This window comes from Bactrocera latifrons, unplaced genomic scaffold, assembly GCF_001853355.1.
Source record: "Bactrocera latifrons isolate USDA-ARS-PBARC rearing strain unplaced genomic scaffold, ASM185335v1 scaffold_0, whole genome shotgun sequence".
NCBI lineage: Eukaryota > Metazoa > Arthropoda > Insecta > Diptera > Tephritidae > Bactrocera > Bactrocera latifrons.
This window is the reverse complement of record NW_017534406.1, coordinates 1,455,133-1,478,970: the sequence shown is the minus strand read 5'-3', so window position 1 is coordinate 1,478,970 and position 23,838 is coordinate 1,455,133. Positions and strand designations below refer to the sequence as shown.

The 23,838-nt window shown below is 38.0% G+C and overlaps 2 protein-coding genes across 3 annotated transcripts in view; one reads left to right on the top strand and one right to left on the bottom strand.

The window, feature by feature from the left end:
• Positions 1-23,838, top strand: part of LOC108978818 (rapamycin-insensitive companion of mTOR) — a 265,251-nt gene that overhangs the window by 96,802 nt on the left and 144,611 nt on the right. The gene's annotated exons all lie outside the window — the stretch shown is intronic.
• Positions 7,928-8,411, bottom strand: LOC108966345 (extensin-like). The gene is made up of 2 exons (XM_018929231.1): positions 8,343-8,411; positions 7,928-8,272 (listed from the first exon to the last, which is right to left on the bottom strand). Exons 1-2 carry the CDS (start codon positions 8,365-8,367, stop codon positions 8,028-8,030), a joined length of 270 nt encoding a protein of 89 aa, XP_018784776.1. The 5' UTR covers positions 8,368-8,411; the 3' UTR covers positions 7,928-8,027.

Genomic DNA, 23,838 nt, shown 5'->3' with positions numbered 1-23,838 from the left:
TTGAATCTCTTCAAGCCTTAAGAATAGTTTTTCTGGAGTGAATTTTCATGATCTCTTTTCCATCTATCGAAATACTATCCGCGAGACAGAGGCTTTGATAGAGAGAAAGTAAAGAGATAAAGGAAGAAGTTCGAGGGAAAAATATTAACAACGAAAGAGAAAGGAAGTACGAGAGTTAAATAAACTTTATCTGTAAGGAAAGCGGGAGGGAGTAGTTTAGTATATGTCTTGGGTTTTAGAGCATGATCTAGACCCATAAATCTCAATCCATGAGAACTTTTTTAACGTTCCAGGGTTTAAAATGGAAACGAAGTGATTATGCTCGGAAAAAAACTTTGATTAGAGTACATTACGATCTTTGTGAACTTCTCTACATAACCGGATTTGCTGAATTCATAAATCTACCCCAAAGTTAGGCTAATTTGACTTAGTAAACAGTAAAGGAGCACGGTTTAACTTCACTCAACTTCCATTTTGTTTAACCTACCGGCAACAGCTTAGTCTCAGGGAGCTCAAAAGCATTTTTCACACCGAATGTACAGTTCGGATTAACACACTAATCCATTGATTCAGAATAAGCGCTTATCTGCCTAATTTTGCACCTTAGGCAACGAAAACTAAACTGACAGTAAGTAAGTAAGTCCTCCTTCGAGTATTAAACAAAACCATCACACCACTTCTCATAGGATACTGCTCCTTTTAGTAACCAGATGTAGGTCGAGCCAGATTTCATAGTCGAAGCTCTCGAAAGTGGAGCGACCACGCTGCCTTGGACCGATGACTAGACTGCTACTTCGAGCTTTTCACTTTATCTTGGTGTGTGCCCTACATTTTTCCATTAATCTTAAGATTCAAACGGTTATATAAAAATAAGGTTTTAAACGCGGCTTAAACGCAAAATCCGCCAAGGCTATCGATTTAATATTTACTTCTATTCCTCATTCAATATTTCATCAGTTATAGGAAGGCAACCCACTACTGGTTAGAGAGGGATTTCGACAACAACTTTCCGACACTGACCGGATGTAAGAAGAGCTTTTCACATATTGGGCTCAATCCAAGGTTCGCAGAGCTCATTTTGCAAGCAAGGTAGCAGTTATCATCAGTTCTCCTTCTTTATTGGCGTAGACACCGTTTATGTGGCGATAGCCGAGTTTACAACAGCGCGTCAGTCGTTTCTTCTTTTGGCTACGTGGCGCCAATTGAAGATTCCAAGTGTAACCAGGTTTTACTCCACCTGGTCTTTCCAGCGGAGTGGAGATCTACGCCAATGTCGTCGCATAACTCGTATAGTTCATCGTTACATCGACTGCGGTATTCGCTGCATAATCCATAAATCTTCTGCAGAACCTTTCTCTCGAAAACTCGTAACGCCGATTCATCATATGTTGTCATCGTTAATTCTTCTGCACCATATGGCAAAGCAAGGATGATGAATGACTCGGGGGGTTTCGTCTTTGTTCGTCGAGAGATGACTTTACTCTCAATTGCCTACTCATTCCGAAGTAGCACCTGTTGGCAAGAGTTATTCTGCGTTGGATTTCGAGGCTGACTTTGTTGTTGGTGTTAATGCTGGTTAGAAGATAGACGAAATTATCTAAGACCTCGAAGTTATACATAACTGACAACATTGACGTAAGAGCCAAGTGGCGAGTGCGACGATTATTTGATTGATGTCAGGAGATATTTCGTCTTGTCCTTGTTCACAACCAGACCCATACCGGTCTGGATAAAGCAGAACTAATGTCGCGGTTGTTGAGGCCAATGATATCGATGTCATCGCCGTACGTCAGCAGTTGTACACTCTTATATAATGCTGCACCTTCTACATTTAGCTCTGCAGCTCATATTATTTGCTCCAGCAATAGATTTAAGAAGTCACACGGTAGGTAGTCTCCTCGCCTGAAACCTCGCTTGATGCCGAAAGGCTCGAAGAGAGCCTTCCCGATGCTGACGGAGCTTTTGGCGTTGCTCAACGTCAGCTTACACAGCCGTATTAGTTTTGCGGGGATAACATTGTTCGGTAAATGTTCGTCAAATTCTGTTCGTTCCTAAGGAACTGATTATAGATCATAGAGTGGTTGACCCCCCACCTAAGAGTAGGATATATCGGTATAGAATTATTTGATTGTATTCCAAATCTAAGAGAACTAAGAGGCTTTTACGCCGAGATCAACACGCTTTAAGAGAAAAAAAGGATTTTTCACGCTTTCTCTATTCCTTCACAACCGTACTTACTTTACACCTATTTTTAACTAGTCCATAACCAGTTATTAAGCGTACACTGCACCAACGTTGACAACCACATGATCGCTCGGACGTACAAGAGTACTACAACAATAAAAATTAAAATAAAATGTTGGTTGTGGTGAACTTTAAAAGGCTGATAGAGAATCGAAGTAAGTGCAGACGTGAAATGAAATGCGTTATACCCGAAAACCACAACGAAGCACAAACAAAACAGCGCTCGCATATACACCCACTCCACACATATGTCTGTGTGTGTTTGTATGTATGTGCCTACATGTAAAAGTGGCATCATGCGTGGTTGTGGAATGCATTCGGGCCATTGGCAAAGCAACATATGTAGCACAATGTTCATATGTACTTGCCACACCGCAAACCATATTGTCATGTCCGCGGCGACGCTCGTGGCAACAACCAAAACAGCAACAAGCACTTGCACAATACATCCACAAACACATGCTTATACACACACACTAGCATATGCATACAGAGATTTGTGTTTACTGCTTTCAGACAGACAGCGAGACAATACGGCATTGACTGCTTACAACTCCTGTGGCTGTCGTGCGCGGCACTCGCATTACTAGCCGCATTAAGCTTATTTTTTATTGGTCACGTATTGGCTATGCAATAAATACTAGTATTTTACAATAATCTAATGGAGCATCGCACATAACAAGCAGTGAAACGCGCAATGCAACGCTGCGTTGCAGAATCAGCGCACAGTCATTGGACAATAAACAAGATGGGTTTTGGGCGGCAGTTACTGAGGTGACGCCATGTAAACATTACTTAGTGACATTATGAAACTAACGACTGTTTCGGGTTTTCAGCGTCATTGACTTTTCAAAAATTCACGATTTAATGAGCTGGAAAATATTTGACAGAAATTTGAGCAGAAAAATGTTCCGTTCTTTTCGGAGCAAACAAGTTTTATTGCCCATAATTTCTGAAGTATGGGCGGGAAGTAATTTATTGTGGTAAATGTGATTAAAAAACAAAGGAAATAAAAAAAAAAACAAAAGAAAGAAGCAAAAAAAAAAAAGCGATGAAGAGGAAATAGAAATAACAATAATAATATTAATAATCGTAATAATAATAAAGATAATATTAGCAAACAAAAAATGGAGGGCTAAGTTCGGTTGTAACCGCAGATTTTATACTCCCGCAATTTGCGAATTTAGCCTTGAAATCGAACGCAGAATTACTCTTGCCAGCAGGTGCTACTTCGAATTGAATAGGCAATCCAAAGACTAAACTCGACAAGTCACTCACCATTCCCGTCCTGCTATATGATGCGAAGGCATGGACAATGACATCATCAGATGAGTCGGTCTTAGGAGTGTTTGAGAGAAAGCGTTTGCGAAAGACTTATGATCGACATTGACATGGTTCAACGAATCAAGAAACAGTGGCTGCGCTGATCAAGTCACGTTGTCCGAATGGACAAAAACACTCCAGCTTTGAAGGTTTTCGATTCAGTACTTGTCCGTGGAAGCAGGAGACGGGGAACACTTCCCCTTGCACTTGGTATAACGATTGGCTCGCTATTGTTAACTCAGCCAGTAAAAAAGAAGAGCTTGCAAAACTTACCGATCTAAACGAAATTAGATCTTCGAAAATACAGTCAAATCCGGTAACGTAGAACCGGCTATTTTAGGAGTTGTAACCACCTCTTTGCGTGTCCTGATAACCCTACACATCTAACACCTTTCTCTCTATGGTACAACCCCGTCGAAACAGCACGTTTCCTGGGTTTAACGTTGGCTGATCTCGATGACAACTTTTCTAATTCTTGCCATCCTTTTGGGATAATGTACCCATTAAATTTTACAAATTAAGGAATCTCACACACTGACCAATGTACATATAATATAAGGAACAAAGTCAAGCGAATGTTAGGTTTTTGGGGATTAGGAGAAGTATTGCACCGATTTTACCCTATTTGATAAGAACATGAACAAAAATTGTTTCCCCAAATTGCAATACTAGACCTCATAAATTGAGGCATGGGAGGGAAGAACACACTGAAGAAGTTCAGATGGATCAAAGCTTGCGAGGAGGTTTTGTGAAGGTGTACACTGTCGGCATTTTTACATCACTTCCAATTTTAGGCTTCCTGATCACGACAGCGTCTTTCAAGCGGAGATGGTGGCTATAAAAGTAGCAGTACATCTACTATTATGGAGCACGGCCTCCTTCAGAGTGGGGACTATACACTCAATAGCAGGGCAGCGATAAAAGCATTGAGTTTTCTGGCTGCGCGCTCAAGACTAGTGAAATGATGTCTACTCTCCTTATCTCTAGCATTGACTTATTTTACGATTAAACTAGATTGGGTGCCTTGCCATAGCGGTAAGTAGTTTGCGAGGTTAGGCACCTCAGTTTCAATAAGTGTAAGTGGAATGTGAACATGTAGGAGCTCCGTTAGCATCTTATGGTTCACTGCTAGACTGTTGTACTTCGGACCAGCTCAGTAAGCTTTGGCCAACTACCAGCAGCTGTGCAGTCGCAAAGTTCTTCTAGCTCAGGATAAACCACAAGAGTTTTAGGGAACTCTTCAACAATGATTGTAGAAGTTCTAATTGAACACTGTCTGATCGGGATACATGCTGTAAGATTGAACATCTTACCGGATGTCAGTTGCATAAGATGTTTGGAGGAAAATGAGATAGAATCATCTCAGCACTTCCTTCTGAAGTGTCCTTCTTCTCCAAGATGAAGCCAAAAGCATTTTGGAACTTCTCTTTTTGAGCATCCAGATGACATACCGGATATAGAAGTATGAACATCTAAACAGATTTGTGATATGTTCAGCATACAGGAGATTTTTCGTTTGACTATACAAAGGGCGGCACTTAATAGTCTTAGAGCGATCCCACGATTCAGAGGTCACTCGTCTAACCTAGGCTAACTTAACCTAAACTCCTAAATGGACCGATTTGCTCGGTAAAAATTGGTCATAGTTGCTATTTAGGCTCTTGAAAAGTTACTATATAGTTCGACTTTGACAAGTTTTGGTCGATTTCCAGATTTCCAAGCATTGAAGGCGTCAAGGAAGGCAATCTCCGGAATAGTCTTGATATCCGTGTATGCTGCTTAAATCTCGTCTGTCGTTTCGGAGTGAGCCGGGGTGTTGTCGTGGTGCAACATAAAAAGGACTACGATGTCTTGTCAGACCTTTCTTGAGGACTTCCACGTAAAACTTGGCGTTGACGGTTTGTCCATGAGAAATTCATGGTGGACGATGCATTTTACAAGTATCTCAAAAAAGTCAATGAACATCGTTTTCACTTTGGATTTGCTCATTCATCAGCAACCTCTCCCCGGCCCTGCAAAAAAGCCTGGTGCCACCGAAACACACCACTTCTTGCTAAATCAATATCTGGTTGAGACTGCTTGATCATATCAATCAGATTTACCGAGTTTCACACAGAATTTAATCGCGTACCTCTGCTCTAATGAACGCTGCATTTTCGGCTTACACCACTCACAGAAACACGTCGTGAGTGAATGTCTATCCTGACTCTCCAGGTGCTCGGAGACAACTTACCAACCGCTTAGTACAGTCGCGGTGGAAGACTGTCAGTCCTGTATATGTGGATATTTAATTATATTTTTTCATCATTATTTAAACCCTGTCGACACTCACTCCTGTATATGAGAGCAAGCTCCACATGCCATCACTCATTTATATTATCTGCAAATGAACCAAATCAATGTGAGCAGCCACTTCGCTGCAAGCTATTCACTTTGGAACCACAAATATTGCAAACAATGTGACACTATGACACGATAGCACACGCACACGCACATATTGTGGCAAAATTATGTTAACTAAATTACACACACATATAATAATAACAGCGCTTTAGACTTCATTTGCGTTATAACAGAGAGCGTTAACTGCCGCAGAGGGACTTTCACTCAAGCAAACACATATGTAATTTTCCATCTATGTAAATATATGCGTATGCACGTGATTTTGCCATCGGCTGGAGGCGCTCGAACTGGCTCATGGGAGCACCGTAAGTGTCGTGCTGCTGTTGTCGGCTTTTAGGCGTGCACATGTTGCAGCATCCGCTTGGAGCTCGCGGCACATTCGGCAGATGTTTCAACCATTTTGCTATTATGCTGATTATGCTAATCAGCGCCGCAACCGTTGACCATTTGCATTTCCCTTTTGTTTAATTTTGTCTTTATTGTATTTGTTGCAATGGGTTTATTACTCAATTGGGTTAGTTTGACTGGTGTTTATATAAAAGTTGTTATTGAGTTGTTTTGAAGCTCGGTTATTGAAATGAGATATTGAGTTTTGGATGTATCCAACATAGTTGCCTTACTAGTGTGGTGTAACAGGAAAAAAATATCGATATTTGGTCTCTTAAATCATTATTTTTATTAAATCCGAAATCTGTCTTAAAACACAGTTGTTAAGGTCAATTTCTGAAATAGCCTTCAGTGGGCGTAGCGATTCACTTTTATTATCTTCAATTGAATCAAAACAGTTTTCTTGGGTTTGGAGTTTGCTGAATAGCAAAAAACCATGAACTGTCGGTCCATAATCCCGACCAAGTTTTACGAATAACTTCGCGCATAACGTTCAAATAGTATTCCCTGTTGACAGTTTAGCTGATCCAAAGAAACTTGGAATGCCCCACACCTCGATAATCGAAGAGAACTGTGAACATAACCTTGATTTTTTACCTGCTTTGACGTAATTTTGTCGGCTTCGGCTCACCTTTGCAACCGTATTCGGCCAATTGGCCGTCTGTTTCGGGATCGTACTCATCGCCAGTAATAATAACTTTCATCCAGGTCCTCCTGGTAGTCGGAAAGCATTGTTTCACATACGTTACCGCGAGGTTGTTTCTCGAAACAATTGAGTGACTTTGGAACCACTCGTGCTTTTACTTTTCTTAAGCCCAAATTATCTTTTAAAATGTTTTTCATTGATCCTTCGATATTCCAACAATGCCAGGAAGATCTCTGACTGTTAATCGTTGATTTTCAAGCACCTATTACATTGTTTTACTGACGTATTGATCGATCATCCGCTGATGTTGATGGTCATCCTGGACGACGTTTGCCGTCAATGCATTCTCGATCCTTTTTTTTTTTTATTTTTGTTTTCATTCGTACTGAGTCCCTCATCTTTGCTATATTCATGTGGCGAGCTAAGTTGGTTGACCCATAGCCCTCTGTCTGAAAAATCAAGATAAAGATCTTAAATTAGGATATTACACATAGTAGCCCTTCCGTACAAGAGTTAATTAATAAATGAACCAGCCTTTTCATGATTAAATTAATTAATTACCAAGCTAAAAATCTTATTTCACTACATTAATTCTTAATCTTGAAACTGGAATCCAACTTTGTGGGTTGTTGTCTAGACTCTAAATTTGTATGCCTTGATAAAATAGCAATCAACTGATAAATTTTGTTCAAAATTTAAAAAAAAACAGCTGATCGATACTATCGTTAATCAAGCAATCAGCTGTGCGAAATGAAAAACTGGATTCTCAATTATAATCTTAATGTACTAAATTAATTTGACTGTGAACAAAGTACAGGTTTCTCGCTTTACAAAACCGTTAAGTTTATTAATTTGTACTCCTCACGAACTGACTATGTTATTTCAAAACAAGAATAATAAAATTATTTTATTATTTGCGCTTTATTAAATATATGATTCTAAATTTTATAAAATTTCCAAAGCCTTTCTCAAATAGTTAAACAGTTCAAAAAATTTTTTGTTTCATTGGTTGACACTTATTTTCCTATGACGGTCTCCTGGTAGGCGTGGGTCTCCTGGTTGGTGAGGGTCTCCAGGTTGGATAAGATGGTCTGGTTGGTACAGGCCGCCTTGTTGGTGCTATAGATGGTGTTGGTCTTCTTGTAGGCGGTGGTCTAGTTGGACGCCTTGTGGGCGGTGTTGGTCGCCTAGTGGGTGCTGTTGGTCGCCTAGTAGGTGGCTGAGCTTGAGCCAACGTTATTAGGACGACTAATAACGTAACACCAAAAACTGTAATGAAATACATAATTATAATTATTAGCATCAATAAGGTATCTAGTTGAAAGGTTGTTGAACTTACGGAGCATAAAGAAATTCCTGGGCATTTTGCTTGCAATTTTTCGAACTGCGTACTCCTTACGACTGTAAGTGTGGAACTCAACTGATATCTTCACAACAATTCCTATGATGTTATATACATGAGCAAACCTCGCGGAACAATTGATGTCTGTTTTAATACATGTTTTGTTATTTTCGATTAAATCAATGCTTTTAGTGAATGGACTGTCTGACACACTTTATTGCATTGTTCTTTACTTCACTTGTTGTTACCATTATGTGCAGGTAGACAACTTCAAAATTAAATATTAAATATATACATCTATTCATGAGCATTTTGTTTACTCATTTTACATCAGCTTTAAGCAGCGAAATAAAAATCGGGGTAAGTGATACCATATACTACATATCAACATATATTCGATACGAGACAAAATACTTATGAAATAATACTTTTGTAAAGTAGGTAGGTAGTTGCAGCTCTGTTACATTTCGGGCTGAATTAGCTTTACCTTTGCCATTTTGTTTTACTAGTCGTAGACTTTTTTGATATTGCTGTCACATTCACATGTTCATTCACTGTTTCACATTCTCTTTCACACTTTTGGTTTTCGATGAAGCTACTAACGTCCGCTATCCTTTTTGCAGACATCCATTCAAGGTTTGGTGCTTCATGTTTTCCAAGTGTTCTGTGTCAGATCTGCGATAGGGCTGTGCATTCACAGAGAAAGTGGAAAATTGTTATTATTTTTATTAATTATTCATTTGGGAATTAATAATTAATTAATTATTTTCGCAGCATCGACCGATGTTGTTGTAGGGCATACCCATATCGAACGCATGCCCTTCAAACGGCCAATAATATTTATGCACCGATTTAATAAGTCGTTAGTTTTTTTCATATCATTTGTTTGCCATATGTGTTTAGTTATATTTTCCCATCTATTATTTGCTAATTGTTGAAATTGTATCTCTCCTGATCGATCTTAGCGGGCTTGGTATACACTCTGCCTCGTAGACGTTTATTAATACTCCTGCTTTGCCAACTCGTCTGCTTTTTCATTACCGAAAAATGTTCCTGTGGTCGGGAACTCAGACCAAGTCTATTGAACTCAGTGTATTCTTGCATTTAAGAACTATTCTGGAATTAGTCATGGGCGACGACAAGGCTAGGAGAACCGCCTTGCTATATGGCTGCTTTATGTAGGCTCCTCCTCTCTATGTCCCTTCTCCATTCACGTCCACCATACCAGTGCTCCATCTGTAAGTATAAATCTTATTGCAAGTGTAGTAGGTAATATATTTTTCCTTGCACCCTTAAGTATTTAGAGGATAGAGAGAGTTCGTACCATTTATCGGGAAGTTGAATTTGGGTTACTTTGCTTTTGCTTGTGAATAGTATCAGTTATTTTTTATTAGAGTTAACACCTAGTCCATTATTGTTAGCCCATAGATATAACCTGCGTAAACATGCGTAGTGCGCTTTCCATGATTTCACTGACTGTTGAAGGAAACATGCCTGATAACAACAACGCTTTATCATCTGCATATGCTACTGCTTTCATACCTCCACCGTATAGTTGGAGTAATATTTCGTTCAGTGCTACAACCCAGAGAACCCTCCTCGACGCGTTCCTCTGCTCACATAACTTCTTTGTGTTGCATCGGCATTTGATGCCATAATCTTTCTACTCTTAATTGTATCCATCTGTACACTTCTATATTATTAAAGGCTCCCTCTATATCAAGAAATGCAGCCATTATGTATCGTTTGCAATATTGTAATTTTTCAATTACACTTATTATTGTTGGCACTTTGATAACGTATCCGCCATATGTAAGTTTGCCAGTGGTTCTGGTTGCACCTCTGTTGTCGCCGTCTGCTGCCAGGAAAATGCGTTATTAAATGTTGTTGTTAAGATACTTTCTATCTTCTCTACCTTACTACGAAGCTCTTGAGGAATGCCGATACTAATACAACTTTTTCAAGACTTTTTGTTACTATTCTTAAAATCGTGCTTCCACTTTTCTTAGGCTCAAATGATATTTAAAAATAGATTTAACTGACCTTCACTATATCTCAACAGTGTCTGTAACTGTTGACCGGTTATTCTCAAGCATCAATTCTTTTTCTCCTTTATTTTATTGACGTGATGATTGTTCGTCGTCAACGCGTTTTCGATCCTCTTTGAATAATTTGTACTAACCAAAAACACTTGACCGCGAATTTCTACGAATTTATTTTCCGTCATACTAAACGTTTCGGCACTATGAACTTGATTCCGCACACAAAATTTAATGGAACTTCTTTGTTGAATAATTTCAGTAATCGTAAAAATCCCCAAATACACTATAAACTTCGGAATATACTACTTATATACTAAACAGTAGTGATTATTTGATGTGACATTTAGCACAAATGTCATTGTCAGTCATACTTACCTAGAAAAAAGAAATGTTTCGACGAATGGATTTTCAAGCGAAATTTGAATTAAAAAGTCTTACTATTATTTGCCCATTTTTTGAGACGTTTGGCAGGGTCCATATAAAAGGAAAGCATGGAAATTATCTTGTTATCATTCAAAGTGAGTCATCTTTTCCTTGTCATAACACAACAGAGATATATTGAATTTGAAACAAATTTGTAACTGCTAGAAAGAAGCGTCTCTTATAAAGTATAAATATATAAATGATCAGCACGGCGAGCTAAGTTGGTTGAGCCACAGCCGTCTGTCTGTGTATACGGGAACTAACTAGTCTCCCATTTTTTAAATATCGATCTTTCACTCCAAGTTCATTTGTCGGAACCGTCGATATGGAACCACCATAGAGTACACGCCATACAAGCTGACGAACAAAATCAAGATAAGGATTTTCATTAAAGAGTCTAATAGCCTTTTCGCACAATAGTTAATTAATAAAAATCTTCTAATTAAAAATCTTATTTTACTACATTAATTCTTAAACGAAATCAAATGGAGTTGAAACTGGATTGCAAGTCTGTGGGTTGTTGTCTAGACTCTAAATTTGGTTGTATGCCTTGATAAAATAGCAATCAACTGATAAATTTTGTTCAAAATTTAAAAAAATATAAAATGAAAAATACAAGCAACTATATCAGCTGATCATTACTAGATAGTATCGTTAGTCAAGTAATCAGCTGTGCGAAAAGAAAAACTGGTTTCCCAATTATAATCTTAGTGTACTAAATGAATTTGACTGTGAAAAAAGTAAAGGCTTTTCGCTTGAGAAAACCGTTAAATATATTAATTAATCCTCCTCAAGAACTGCCTATTGTTATTTGAAAACAAGAATAATGAAATTATTTTATTATTTTCCCTCTAATAAATATAAGGTTTTAAATCTTATGAAATTCCAAAGACTTATTTAAATAGTTAAACGGTTCCAAAAATGTCATATTTCATTGGTCGATACTTGTTTACCTATGACGGTCTCCTGGGCGGTGGTGTTCTCCTGTTTGATGGAGGTCTCTTGGTTGGTGGTATTGATGGTGTTTGTCTTCTAGTGCTCGTTGGTATAACGGTTGGACGCCTAGTAGGTGGCTGAGCTGAAGCCAAGTCGTATTAGTCGTTCTAATAACGTAACGCCAAATTAACACTGTTATAAAATACATAATTCTAATTATTTGTATTAATAAGGTAACTAGTTGAAGATTTTTGAAGTTACGGAACATAAAAAAATTCCTGGGGATATTTCTTGCAATTTTTCAAACTGCTTACGACTGCACAACAGTTCCCACGATGCTATATACTTGAACAGACCTCGCGGTACAATTAATTTCTGTTTTACCACTTGTTTAGTTATTTTCGGATTTATGCTTTTAGTGAAGGGACTGTCTGGCAGACTTTATTGTGTTGTTGCTTCATCTGTTGACATCATTGTATACAGGCAGACAGTTTCCGAATTAAATATTAAATATATCTATACATGAGCAATTATAATATTAAAAAAAATGTTTTATTTTGTTTTTGTATTTTCTGTTCCTGTTCATGATTCCGGTCGAACTACTCAACCGATTTGCTTTATTCTTGTTTTTATAATTTATTGACCAAATTTATGTAAAAAAAGGTGGGGAGAAATTAAAAAAACAAAAACGTTCATTACTTTTTTATTTATCAACATTTTTCCATGGTTCTAGTAGGACCGATAATTATTGACATACTTTTTAAAAATGAATTGGGTTTTTGTATTTCAGATGATCCAAACATGAGAAATAGTGTCCGCCAGTGAAAAACCGCATCTCATTCACCTAGATATTTTTCCGACAAATGTCTGTCAAAAAACTCCAAAAAAAAAAATTTGTTTATACACTCCACGTTATACTTCATTATTATTTTTCACGAAATTGTATTGCAAACAGAGAAAATCGACGTAAGTGAGGCCATATACTACCTATTTATATTCTATTTTAGCCAAAACGCCTAAATATGTATATAAATACTATGTCGTTTGCCATGGTCATCATCAAAAGAGGGGTCTCTCATCCGAGGCTGTTGCGTTGTCATTGGGGTGGTTTTTTTACGTGGCGGGTCCCAAACCCAGCGCACAACCCTATGCAGGGAATGTTTCGCCTTATCACTTTAGCTCACCTTCAAACAGATGTTCTTAAGCTACCCAGAGGATACTTGGTCAAGGACCGGAAGTCGTGAGCTGCTTGAGTCATATGTAAAAGAATCGTTTCTGGCCATTCCCAAGTGAATGACGATCAGAGAACTTTCCTCACTTGCGTGAACTTCTACACATGACTCCATTCTCTACCAAAATACTATGTCAGATTATTGAATCCTAGACAGGGTCTTATCGGATCAATTTAATGTCTTAGGAGTATTTGGTTGTTTATTTATCGTTATTAGTAATTTTTAACGGTACTAATATATGGAGAATGAGCGGGATTATACATTTTCGTACTGTCAGGAGTTTTAATAATATTTGCATTAAGCGAATTTTGGTAGCGCTGAAAGTGGTTAAGAAATATTTACTACTGTGATCAGATTGAATGGTGAATTTTGTCCATTTCACCTTCTTTAACGTAATATCCTCCCGTTACAATATACTTATGTCAATGAATTTTCCAGTCATCATAGCGCTTGGGAAAATCCTCCGACGTGATAGTCTTCAGAGCCTTCTTCGATTCAGCTTTTATATCCTCAATTGGGCCAAAAGGGTGTTCTCGGAGTGGTCATGTGAATTTGCTGAATAGCCATAAGTTTGACGAAGGTAAATCAGGCGAATGCGGTGATTGCGGCGCGATATTGCTGTGGTGAAATGATCACGAATAAACAATGCAGTATGAAATGGTTCATTATCGCATTGTTACATAAATTCAGAAATAATAAAAATCGAAGAATTCACTTTTAGAGCATCACCAAACGATGCGTATCTAAAATACTAATGAATATTTTGATGTAAAATTTAGCATAGATGTAACTAACAGTACAACAAACTTACAGAAAAAAAATTATTGCTTCGAAAACCACGTGAAGTATAAATTAAATATCACCTTTCAATTTGACCCCGTTAGTACATTAAACTTAATATATGGCTGGCCACGACCACTTTTTCAAAATTTTTGTCCACAAGTGCCCCTTTTTACTGTCTTTCCCCTGTGTCCAATGAGAGTTCAATATCATTATTTAGTATTTAGTTATGGCACTTTATAGGTTTTCGATTATTGGCGTCTTATGAGCGTGCCAATAGTCCGAAAAGCCCATCTACTAACTGGATATTTTTTTTTGAAAACGCGCATACTCAAGTTTGAGATACATATCTTGATGAAGCTTTATAAGCGCGTGCCCTGACGTCATGTGCGCCACAAGACTGTGTATAGTGAGTACAGTGAACAAGAACTTTAAGTATTTTTGATCCACTGCTCTGCACATGACTCTTGCATCCTGTTAGATCATTCCATCGAATTTCAATGCCGTCTCGTTATTAAGATGGCAATGTCGTTGGCATATGCCATTATCTTAGAACTTTACAATCACAGTTCCTTCGCAGTTTATTCAAAACCAATGTCCATAGGAGCAAAGATAACACTTCACCCTGTCTTTACATACTACCTTGGTTTTCTAACGTCTTTCCAAGCTGCTCCTTATCCTTTTAGAGATCAAGAAGCTTCTGATTAAACAGTGTATTGCTGGAATAATACATATTGGCTCGATACTAATCAGCAAAGATTCTGTATAAACGTTGTTGAATGCTTCCGAAATGTCCGGGAACACTCCAAAAGCATATTCTCTATATTCAAGAAACCTTTCGATATATAATACCGGCGTATGGAGTGCAGACTCTACTAATCTGTTTCTAATGTATGTGTGTTCCGCTTAAGGCAAGCTTCCAAAAAGCGATGATGCGCACGCCAAGACTTTCTGTAATGTTTTCAGCAATCAACAAATTAAAAGTATTAGCATAAACACTTTCGAGTAAGTTGGTCAGTCATCCCCTAAAAATCGCCTTTTACCACTGTATGGATAGAAGAACGCCTTTTGTAGCACGTCTGGAAAGATTTGTTCACACTGGGCGGCTTGAATGGGTCAAAAGAGCGAATCGTCCATTTTATTTTTTGGTTCGTTGATTTGATAGATTCGGAAGAGTTTACAGCACTACCCTTTTCATAGCTGGGACTTAAGGAGGCTGAATATTATATATCAAAATGTCAATTTTTTCCTTTATTTATGATAGACATTACTGTGGATATCCAGGACTCCAACTGAGATCCTTTAGGCCTCAATTTTTCATGTTCTCATATGAACGGGTTTTGTGAAATTAACATCTTTCGTAAAGAACTTAAAATTGCTGATTAGAATCAGAGTTATCAATATATTAGAAATACTGCGCATCGCGCTTTAATTTCCCCCCCTTCTAATTCCTATAAAAATTTTAATGTAATGAATACATTTTTGCAGACTTATTTGAAGTAGCAACACATTTAACAGTTAGCAAGAATTTAAAAATATAACTATGTATTTCCTCAAGATTTCGCATAATGAGACAGAACTGCGTACATTTCAGCCCATTCGACTGTTTATAAATTATAATGTTGCCTCAAAGAAAAAGAAAACAACAAAACTACTTCATTTGCCACGTACGCTTTGTGTTTTGAAATATGCCGTTGAATTTTAATTAATTCTTTCTTTCATTTATTACTTGGCACAATGCTTTTGCATCTTTCTTTTTTATGTTGTGCCACCACCATTCTGGGCCTCACTCTCTATATATCATTGTATATATGTATGTATGTAAGCGTCATAGTTGAAGCTGCGTGTAGTCGTAGCGTAGAAAGGAGTTGTAATAGCTGGTGTTGTTGTTGTTGCCATTGCCAATCTGCATGTTAATTTTGCGTGTAATAGATATTTGCAGACACGAGTACCCAAAGTACATGAAAGGTGGAAATATCAGACTTGCAAGCTGCTACAAGAGCTTGCCCCACCATTCACAGCTTGCTTTGTGGCTAGAATTATTTACTCCTTCTACAAGCTCTGAAATCTTGTAAAGAACTCTTTCTGCGCTCCACAGAGGGTGATTCAAAGAAAGCCTCAGTGCCTTAAAATTTCTTGGAGCCTTCTTAACTACCCCCTCTCTCTCTCCTCAAAGTCACTCTCTTTCCTGTTAGTTGTTTCCACTCAAGCCATTGTTATACAGTATACGCGCTGCTGCAGTTGTTTGTGCAACACCGAATTCGTTGATTTGATTGTTGTTGCTCTGTTTCGCGGTACACATCTGCGGTCTACTCACTGCCATTGAATTTTTAATTAAAAGTTCAATTCAAAATGAAAATCGCTACGCAATCGTCTTTATGCAGCAGCGCTCAGCGTGTCTTTTCTTCTTCGGTTGGTTTATGTGTTCTGCAGCGTCTTCCACATCCTTTGCTTGCAGTTTTGCGCATATTTTGTTTAATTATCCCCGCGAAAGCAAAGCCAATTTAGAAATCTTCAAAGATTTCGGTTTAACTGGTTTGCGCTGTCAGTCACTACTGTTGGCACTGCTGCTTTAATTGCTCGCCTTAGTTGTATCTCTCGCAAGCGCCTCTATGCCTTCAGCGTTTGTTGGTGTTGCTTTGCAAATCAGTAGCACATGCACTTCTTCATTAATCCGTTTTTAAAGCCATCTGTGGCAAGTTCCTGTAAATGGATTTATAAAGCGTCTCTTTGAAAAGGGCATGTGGAACACTAATAGGATAAATTATGCCGTCACCTGTCCATGAGCTACAAGATGTGTTGAAACTTTGAGCTATCAATTAAGTCTCTGTATAATATAAAATCCATAATACGATATTATCTGTTGTAAGTTATCCCTTTATGGTCTAGTTCTGCCTACGAAAATCTTTCTAAGGCTTGTGCTAAAGTCTTTCATTCGTCTTGTGAATATCTGATTGAATCCGACACTCCTTTTTATTTGAAGAAATGTTAAGTCACAAAGGCAACAAAGAGGCGTAAAAGTTTCGAAAAGTCATAATTAGAATGTATAATCCGAATTAGCTATTATTCTTAAGTTAGGTGGTGTCGAAGTTCTGAGCCATACGCTACGCTCAAAGTGATGTTAGAGCCAAGTCGGAATGCGACGAATGTTTGTTTGATGGCAGGGGACATTTCGTCTTACATTTCTTCACTACCAGACCCATTTGCTTCGCTTCTTTTCCATAGAGTCCATATAGGGAGTCGCCTTGTCTGAAACCTAGTTAGTCATTCACCATTCTGACGTGGTATTTTGGTATTGCTCAACCGTATTACTTTTGTGGGGATAAAGAAGTTTTTAAGATATCCTTTTGAAATTTTGCAAACGTCATTTTCTCCTCAAGCAGCTGCTCATTTGTCGGAACTGCAGATATCGGACCACTATAACATATAGCTGCCATACAAACTGAACGATCGGAATCAAGTTCTTGTATGGAAAACTTTCACATTTGACAAGATATATTCCCGACATTTGGCATGGATTACTGTTTAAGGTAATAATATAATTTCCGAAGAAATTGTTCAGATTGGATTACTATAGCATATAGCTTCCATACAAATTGAACACATAGTTACTTACAGAAATGCACCTGTGAAGGGTATTTAGCTGCGATGCAACCGAAGTTAACGTTTTTTCTTGCTTGTTCTTCAGAAAGGTAATTGCTATTCGAGCATCTTCATGGTCGGTGAGTGGAACGTCTGCTACATCGTCATGGTTTGGAGAATCGAGTTCACCATCTTCAGGTGTTATGTTTTCACTGCCATTCAGCAGCATGGAGAAGTATTTCCCCATAATTTCAGTAAGCTCTGAACATCGGTCACTGGATCACCTCTGGGGGTTCTACAAGAGTTTGCCCCGGTCTTGAAAGCTTTTGCTATTTCCGGGCTATGAGTTGCTTAGTCTTATTATATTAATCCAATTATCTGAAAAATTTTTGAGAACACCAGTTTTCAAAAGGTGGCAACTCTTCCAAAAATATTCCCATTGTAAATAATTCACAACCCAATTTAGCTTAATACATATATTATGTATCGTATAAATTTGTATTGATTGTTATTTTACAAAAGTGGCAACGCTTCCAAAGGTTGCCTAAACTAGTTTGTAGTGGTGGCAACCGTTCGAAACAATGTTTTCGACAGTAAGTTGTTTTAAGCCGCCTTAGTCACCGTAGCCTTATTATATTAATCTTTTTATCAAAACAATTTTTTAGAATACAATTTTTAAAAGGGTGGCAACTTGCAAAAAAAATTTTAAAAAACATATGATGAATGACGCATGAATCGGGGTCAGTTTGAAGTGTGTAAAATTTAAAAATTAAGTGGCAAAATTTTTGCTTTTTTTTGTAACCAACCGAACCGTAAGCCGAACTATTCTAAACATTTATTCAGATTGGTTTTGTTTTCACTTATAATTTCTATCTCTTGTTTGAAACCCACATCCATTAAATACCCATACGATTACCCTGTAATTTTTATTGCAAAAGCCACTCGTTCGAAAGTTCGCCGAAAAAATGTCATTTACTAATTTTAAGCGCTGAGAGGAAACATTTAGCGCAAAACGCATATTTCCCGTGAACGTGTCGAGTATACGAAAGTAGCGAGTGACGAAGCCGCCACAGCTGACCGCTACGAACACTCCGAGCACTGACAAAGCCAACAAAAGCGCGCGGCTTACTTTGAGTTGCGCTGCCGAGGCACGTGTATGCAGATATGGCAGCACCAGTTGATCACCACTACAAGGGAATTTCTACATTTAGCGTAGTACATAACACATACATATGCCATTACATATATATATGTTTAACTGTCTGCATATGCGGTCAACGGTCTATTTCGGTGCGGCAACTAACTTTATTTTGGACAAAAGTACAGATAATAAAAGTCAACTTAAGCAACGTGTGCGGTCAAGTTGTGGCCGCCGAGTGTCAATGTTGTTGCAATCACAACAAAACGCCGCGGTGGCAAGTAGGTGAAGCAGTCAATGCAACATATGTTGCAAACACGAATTTAGATATGCTTTTATGCGACATATCATATTTTTTACCCGAAGGCCAATGTTGCCTCTAAGGTATTTCAGTTTTGTTTAACTAACGGTTGATTGTGACACCTGGCAAGTTTTGAGATAAAAACACAGGCGTTATTTGGAAATTTTAATATAATAATTTTGAAAGTTTCGGGATTAGAAGCAACTTTATTAGATTTGCAGAGTGACTCCTTAAACTTCATGACTTTTTATTTCATCATTTCAGGATAACTATCAACCTTCAGTTTCAAAAGTCAGATTAACTACTCTTTTTGAAGACGAAACCGTAAAACGATTTACATATTTAGAGGCTTTGAAAACCTCTGCTCGAAGCACTTATGAATCGTCATAAAATTAGTTTTTAAAAAATCGTTCTCTTTTTGAAAATCATTCTAACAAAAAATCTTTACAGTTGTAGAGAAAGTTTCAAGTACGGTTTCATTTGCATAAGCAGCCTACTCGTTCTATAACTGTCTAGCTCTGATTTAAAGAAGATCTCAACCATACACTTGTAGTATTAAAACCGCTTCTTGATAAGTGAATTAATAGACCATATAAAGTAGACTTTTATTTACTTCAGAAGTTCGCGCTTTCTCATGACCATTCACGTATCGGCAGCTATTAAAGAAGCTAAAGGGCGATCGATTTTGAGATTCCCTTTTTTTTAAGAAAACACAAAGAAACTTCTACTTTATAGGGGAATAGTTATACGTTATTCTTTGGCATTTATTTTTTGAAGACTATCTCTTTCAAATATTGGCCACGGACACGTCTCGGATGGAGCGGATACATTCGTTAAGCCCAATTTTTGATAACAGACGTACATTTCGACTGGAACCTGACGAATGGCACCCATTGCAATTGCACTATAGATGAGTTTTAATTTCAATTATTTATTTTAGATACCATCTATATGGATTAATTTGAGGTTTTATTTCACAAAAATGCCTAACCCGAATTTAACCGACCTATAAGTAATATAACATTTCAATGAACAGAAAACTTTTAGCCTCTAAACATAGACTAGGGTAGGTTAATAGTTCGATTCTAATGGGATCTCATTTGCACTGCTTGGAACACCAGTCTTCCAAGTATAATATTGGGTAGTCAAAAAAGTATTCTCGTATTTCAAATCAATATGCAACTAACTGTTTTTATAATTTTAATGAGCGTTAATGAACCAAATATGTACCATTTTCGTCGATAACTTCTTGCCATTTTTCCGCTACAGACGTTAAACCATCAGTGTAAAACTTTTCTGGTTTCTCGGCGAAAATCTGCGAAAAGTAATTTTCACAAGCTTCTCTTGAAGCCAACTTTACTCCATTAAGAGAGTTCTGCATTGACCGAAACAAATAGTAGTCCGATGGTACAAGGACAGTGCTGTATGGTGGATGCGTAAAAACTTCCCAGCCAAGCTTTCCCAGCTTTTGCCGAGTCATCAAAGATGTGTGTGGCCTAGCGTTGTCCTGATGGAAGACGATGTCCTTTGTGTTAATAATTTTGGACCGTTTTTTTCCATTGCTTGTTTTGCGACCATTTTTTGAGCTTCACTCGCTTGGACTATGACCTTTTTCGCACATTAATTCAAGAATCGTAGATGTTAATTTGGTTCATTAAATTTTTCACCGACAATTCATCTAGTACCCAAACATCAAGTTAATTTTTGTAGTAAGCCTTTTTTAAATGTTTCATATCACCGTTTGATGATGAATGTTAAGTGCCTTGCAATGTCATGGCTGCTTATGTGACGGTCCTAGTCAATCTTTTCCATAATTACATCGACTTTTTCAACGATAGGTCGACCAGAGCGAGGTTCATCTTTCACATGGAAATATGCAGAACGGAAGCGAGCGAACTGTTGTTCTGCTACACGGCTGCACGACTACGTAAACTTCACAGATTTCATTGCGTGCTTGCGTGGCAGCTGTAACTTTTTTCAACTTCCCCGAATTTAATTTTTTTTTTTTGTTTTTTTTTTTTTTTTTTGATAAATAAAGATTAAAATCTCACCTTTCCAACACTATATGGTATGATACAATGTGATTGGTACCAGTGGAGATATATGACACTGCAACGACATCTATTGACAAAATTCGACTATCCAATATATTGGTGGGCTATTTTAGATCATTTCGCTCCAAAACATTCTCAAGAGAATTTGGAAGAAAGCTAGCAATTACAATGCTCTATTAAATATTTTAGAAAAAAAGCTTTCTAATAAATCAAATTTTATCGGTTCATTTCACGAAACCTTTCAAACCTCTAACACCCACATCCACGGCTCATTTTTACGTCTGATTAGGGGTTAGTGAGTAAGGTCTATACTTAGAATATTCCACTCTTGTGAACAAGTTTTCGGAAGCACAGGGCTTTTTGAAATTATTTTTTTGGAAATGTGCCCTATCATACCCACTTCAAACCCTCTATTTAGTAACAACTTCCACTCCATAGGTCGCAAAAACCTCAAACCATTTTTAAGTATCCATAGTATCTAATGCAAGTATGTAGAAGAGCCCTTTGTACAAAATTTTAGATTCCGCCTTATCATGGCTCACCCTTACTTGTTTGTTATTAAACTCGACACATTGCGACAAGAAGAGGACAGGCGCATGTGCGTTGCTGAATACTGAACAGCACACTGATAAGGACAGTCAGTTGTTATTTTAAATATGTTCGCGTGTGTTTGTGTGCGTACTGCCGGCTGCATTACGCTGCCGTTATTGCTGTGACAGGCCATTGCGGTCATCAAGCGGACCGTAGCGTAGCACATTTGTCATCCGTTGATGGCAACTTTACTTTGATTGCGGTGCGCACGTAGCTTTAAGTGTGATTTACGTGTTCGGAATGCCTCAACGGCGCAACAGCGCAACACCGAAAATTGCGGAATAGAATAAAAAAGTGTACTAATTTCCGCTTTTCCTACTTGCAACATATTTTATAATACTTTAACACCTGACAACACACACAACTTTATAACACACTACCGTTAGTTCTCAAAAACGTCGCTTTTAAAATAATTAAAATTGAAAAAAGTAAAAGAATAATCGTTACATAATTGAAATATTATGTCCAGAAGATTTGCAAAGTAATTGAATTGCTGCTGAACGGTCCTAACCACGCGTGTAACTGTCTTGTGGCATGTGTGGCACAAAGAAATGTACGCCCAAGCGGACTCACGTTTGCTAGCGCATATGCGAGGACGTGCGTCACACATTGCATCGAATACACATACACAGTTATACCGTTACATGTATGTTTTTCACACCAGCAAAGCAGGCGAACGTTGTGTCGCGTCCAGCACAATTACAGCCGGCAACTTAATCCGCACAGAGATTTCAGTGGAACGTGCACACGCCTCATTGCAATTCAATTATGTTTCAATTTAGAATGTCGTATATATGTAAGTAGAGGCTTACCAGCGCGCACACATACTTGCAGTTACATGATTGAGCCTTTACAAATACATACAAACATGCGCTGAGCACACTAAACGCCTGTCAGTGTAAAAGTGTTGGGAAAGCTCTCCCACTCACGGTTGCACACGCTGCTCAAATATTGATTGTCTAAAAGGTTGGTTAACAAATTGCCGCTCGATGGCTTCACAAACTCAATTCGAGGTGGAGTGGACATATTTCAGCGCTAAGTGAAACACTTATTCTCCTTTACTGGCGTGGACACCGCTTCCGCAGTTATAGCCGAGTTTACAACAGCGCGCCAGTCGTTTCTACTTTCCGCAATTTGACGCCAATTAGAGATTCCTGGTGTAGCCAGCTCCTTCTCTGCCGGGTCGGCAAGTGAGGGCTTCCTCTTCCTCTGCTCTCTCGACGGGTACTGCGTCGAATACTCTCAAAGCTGGAGTGTTATCATTCATTCGAACAACATGACCTAGCCAACGTAGCCGTTGTCTCTTAATTTGCCTAACTCGCCTTTGCCGATGCGCAGGAGACCATAAATCTTCCGCAGAAACTTTTCTCGAAAACTCGTTATGCCGACTCATCAGATGTTATCATCGTGCATGCCTCTGCTTCTGCTATATGGTGACAGACGATGATTGGTGACTTGTTGCATTTGGTTTTTGTTCGTCGAGAGACGACTTTGCTTCTCAATCGCCTACTCAGTCCGAAGTGGCACCTTTTGGCAAGAGTTATTCTGTGTAGGATTTCGAGGCTGACGTTTTTGTTAGTGTTAATGCTGGTTTCAAGATAGACGGAATTTTATATTCCTTCGAAGTTATGACTGTCAACAGTGGGGGTAAGCCAAGCCGCGGTGTGTTCGATGACAGGAAATATTTCGGACGGGTGTTCAGTAAATTCTCCCGTTTTATTAAAGAAAATTTGCAGCGTTGACCTTAGGCTACCTAACCCGGTCATTTATTGAGGCCAATGATATCAATATCATCGGCGTACGACAGTAACTTTACACTCTTATAGAAGATGGTACCTGCTCGATTAAGAATTGTTTTATCCAGCAGTAGGTTGAAGAAACCGCACGATAGGGAGTCACCTTGTCTGAAATCCCACTTGCATGAACTTCTACACATGGCTCCCCCCTCCTAAGAGAAACACTACTACTATTTCTCTTTCTCTATCTCTTTTTGTGGTTTGTGGCTTGTTAACATCTGTCAAATGGATGACACTCTGTCTTTCCGATGCCAACTAGAGCTAAATTTTATTTATTATTTTAAGGGGGTATTCTAGTCTAGAACTCAAATTTTGGGCAGTTTTCGAATTGTATATAAAAAAATACCAAAAAATATTTTTACTCTCCATTTTTTATGGTGTTTTTTTTATTGATATCTTAAGAATACAGAAAAAAATGTTACAAAAAAATAATAAAAATTACAGGTGTAAAAAAAATTGGCGCATCCTGGTGACATTGATCCTGACTCTCCTGGTGATCTGAAAAAAAACAAAATCAAAAGAAATTCTTAATCGGTAAGGATGCTGTTATAGTCCGTATTTCAGGGAACAAGATTTTTTTTTTTTTTTTTTTTTTTTTTTTTTTTTTTTTTTTTTTTT